At 34.4% G+C, this 2,038-nt stretch overlaps 1 protein-coding gene across 1 annotated transcript in view; it reads right to left on the bottom strand.

Annotated features, from left to right (window-relative positions):
- LOC107090039 (myosin light chain kinase 3-like) overlaps positions 1-1,121 on the bottom strand; it is a 21,749-nt gene extending 20,628 nt beyond the window's left edge. The window contains exon 1 of the mRNA XM_015383194.1: positions 867-1,121. Within this exon, the coding sequence (XP_015238680.1) occupies positions 867-1,016 (150 nt within the window). The 5' untranslated portion in view covers positions 1,017-1,121. The remainder of the gene's footprint in view (positions 1-866) is intronic.
- Between the last annotated feature and the right edge of the window lie 917 nt (positions 1,122-2,038).

Below are 2,038 nucleotides of genomic sequence, written 5' to 3'. Positions count from 1 at the left end.
ATATATATATATATATATATATATATATATATATATATATATATATATATATACAGTTTGAACCAAACCTTAGTTGTTTGGCTAATATCATATCAGGACACACTTCTTAGTAAACAAGGCTGGATCTGAAGGAAGATCTCCATCTGATGAAAGTGGTATAGCTCTTTTTTGGTTATATTTCATATTATCAAGCAAATTATTTTTTAACCAGCACAGAAGCTCTGCTCCAATCTATTCACTTGAATTGTTCCTGCCCAAAGAGAACCATGAACAAGACTGACAGATAATACAAAATCATGTCCGAGAAATAATTAAACAATTTTCAGTATATAGATTGCCTAATCATTTCCACATATAAGGAAGTATCAGTACATGCAATTACTTCATGTATTTACATTACATTTAAAGTCCACATATTGATATCTTGGAGTTTTTGGTCCTCAATAGAGAAATGTTTTCTCCAATTATTTTTTGCAGCAATATTGTTTGCAGCAATGTCACCTGACACAGATCATACCAGATCAAAAGAAGGCAACAACAAGAGTTGAGACTTTTTTTTCATAAGTTCTCTTCAATAATTTTAAGCACAACAAACCCTGACGATATTCTGCACGGCAGTCTCAAACACAAAGTTACTGTTATCAAAGGCTATATTATATTTATAGGAATTAATTCAAGCAGAACAACTGCAGTCCTATGAACATTATCAATGATGATAAGAAATTTAAATTAAAAAAGAATAAATCATAGAAAGGTATCAATGTCAGCAGCACCCATGCTTGTTTAATATCCTGATTACATTTAATTGTTAGATTTCCTTTATTAGTGTTAAACATTGTTCTACGTCAAAAGAGAGCTTTAAATACCTGGTTGGCAAATGCTCTCTGGGTCTTCCTGTAGCAGAGTAAATCACACAGCCTGCTCCAGAGGTATGAAACGACCAGACACATGCTGTTGACTAGCCAAATGTCTGTCACTGAGACTAAATTCTTCATGACTTTCAGTCTATCACTCATCCTATCTCTACAGCCTTGCTTTACCTTCTATCTTTATCTCAAAAAGGGTCCCTTGGAGGTTTGGAAGATGAGCCTCAAGAGATGTCAGGACCTCCTTAGTGTAAGGAACACCCAGAACTAAGGACTAGATTATCCTCCTCAGCCTCTATTAATTCAACCAGCCACTTCAATTGACACTTTGCGTGACGGTCGGCGTGTCCTTGTTACAAAGGAGTGACAGGTGTCACCAAAGAGTGCTGTAGAACCAAGCTGTTTCTCCCACCGTCCACAGTCACTATATTAGTCTGTAAATGTTATGCTCTATCTGCTCTTAGAAGCTATGAACTAAAATCTAAAAGCAACTGAGCAATGTATGTGAAAAATAAAAGAATTCCAGTTGTTATCTCCTTGTCATCACAAACAGCTGGAGATACAATGAACAATCAGCTTTCACCATTTCAGCACTTCTGCAAATGTCAAACAGTAACAGTTTAAATTATTTTAGATTTTTGTAGAATAATGGATCTGAGTATTGAGTGATTAAAAAATGTAAAAATCGAAATAAACCTCTAGGTCAAATCTTAAAGAATTTTCCACGACTTACCATAATGATCTACAGCAGAGACTCGTTTCAAGAATACATGTGATCACTGAGTGGCAGTGACAGATTGAATGGAAAGTTTACCACCGTCTCTGCCAATTTAAAACAATGGGTATATATTTAGGTGGACTTTGCTCTCTGGTTGCTTAAAGATGCTTTGAAGAAAAAAAAACAGTTTTACTTTTAGTTTGCTTTGTTATTCCCAGTGAATCTGTTTTACAGTATTTCAGTTTTTATTTCACAGTATTCCTTGATGTTTTTGACTTTTTATGAGTCTTTTAAGATGGACATCTCAAAAGCCATTAATTAGTATGAAACGCTTTTTTGCACTTTTTAAAACTGTCCAAATCTGTTCCTTTTTGCTGAGTGGTTGTTAGATTTTGCCTGACAGATTCAGTTTATGTTGCTGTTTAGCAAAAAAGTTACCCATCCATCCATTTTC

The sequence above is a fragment of the Cyprinodon variegatus genome, unplaced genomic scaffold (genome assembly GCF_000732505.1).
Source record: "Cyprinodon variegatus isolate N-32 unplaced genomic scaffold, C_variegatus-1.0 Scaffold277, whole genome shotgun sequence".
Classification (NCBI taxonomy): Eukaryota; Metazoa; Chordata; class Actinopteri; order Cyprinodontiformes; family Cyprinodontidae; genus Cyprinodon; species Cyprinodon variegatus.
Note: the sequence above shows the minus strand (reverse complement) of the source record. Positions and strands in the feature narration are given on the sequence as shown.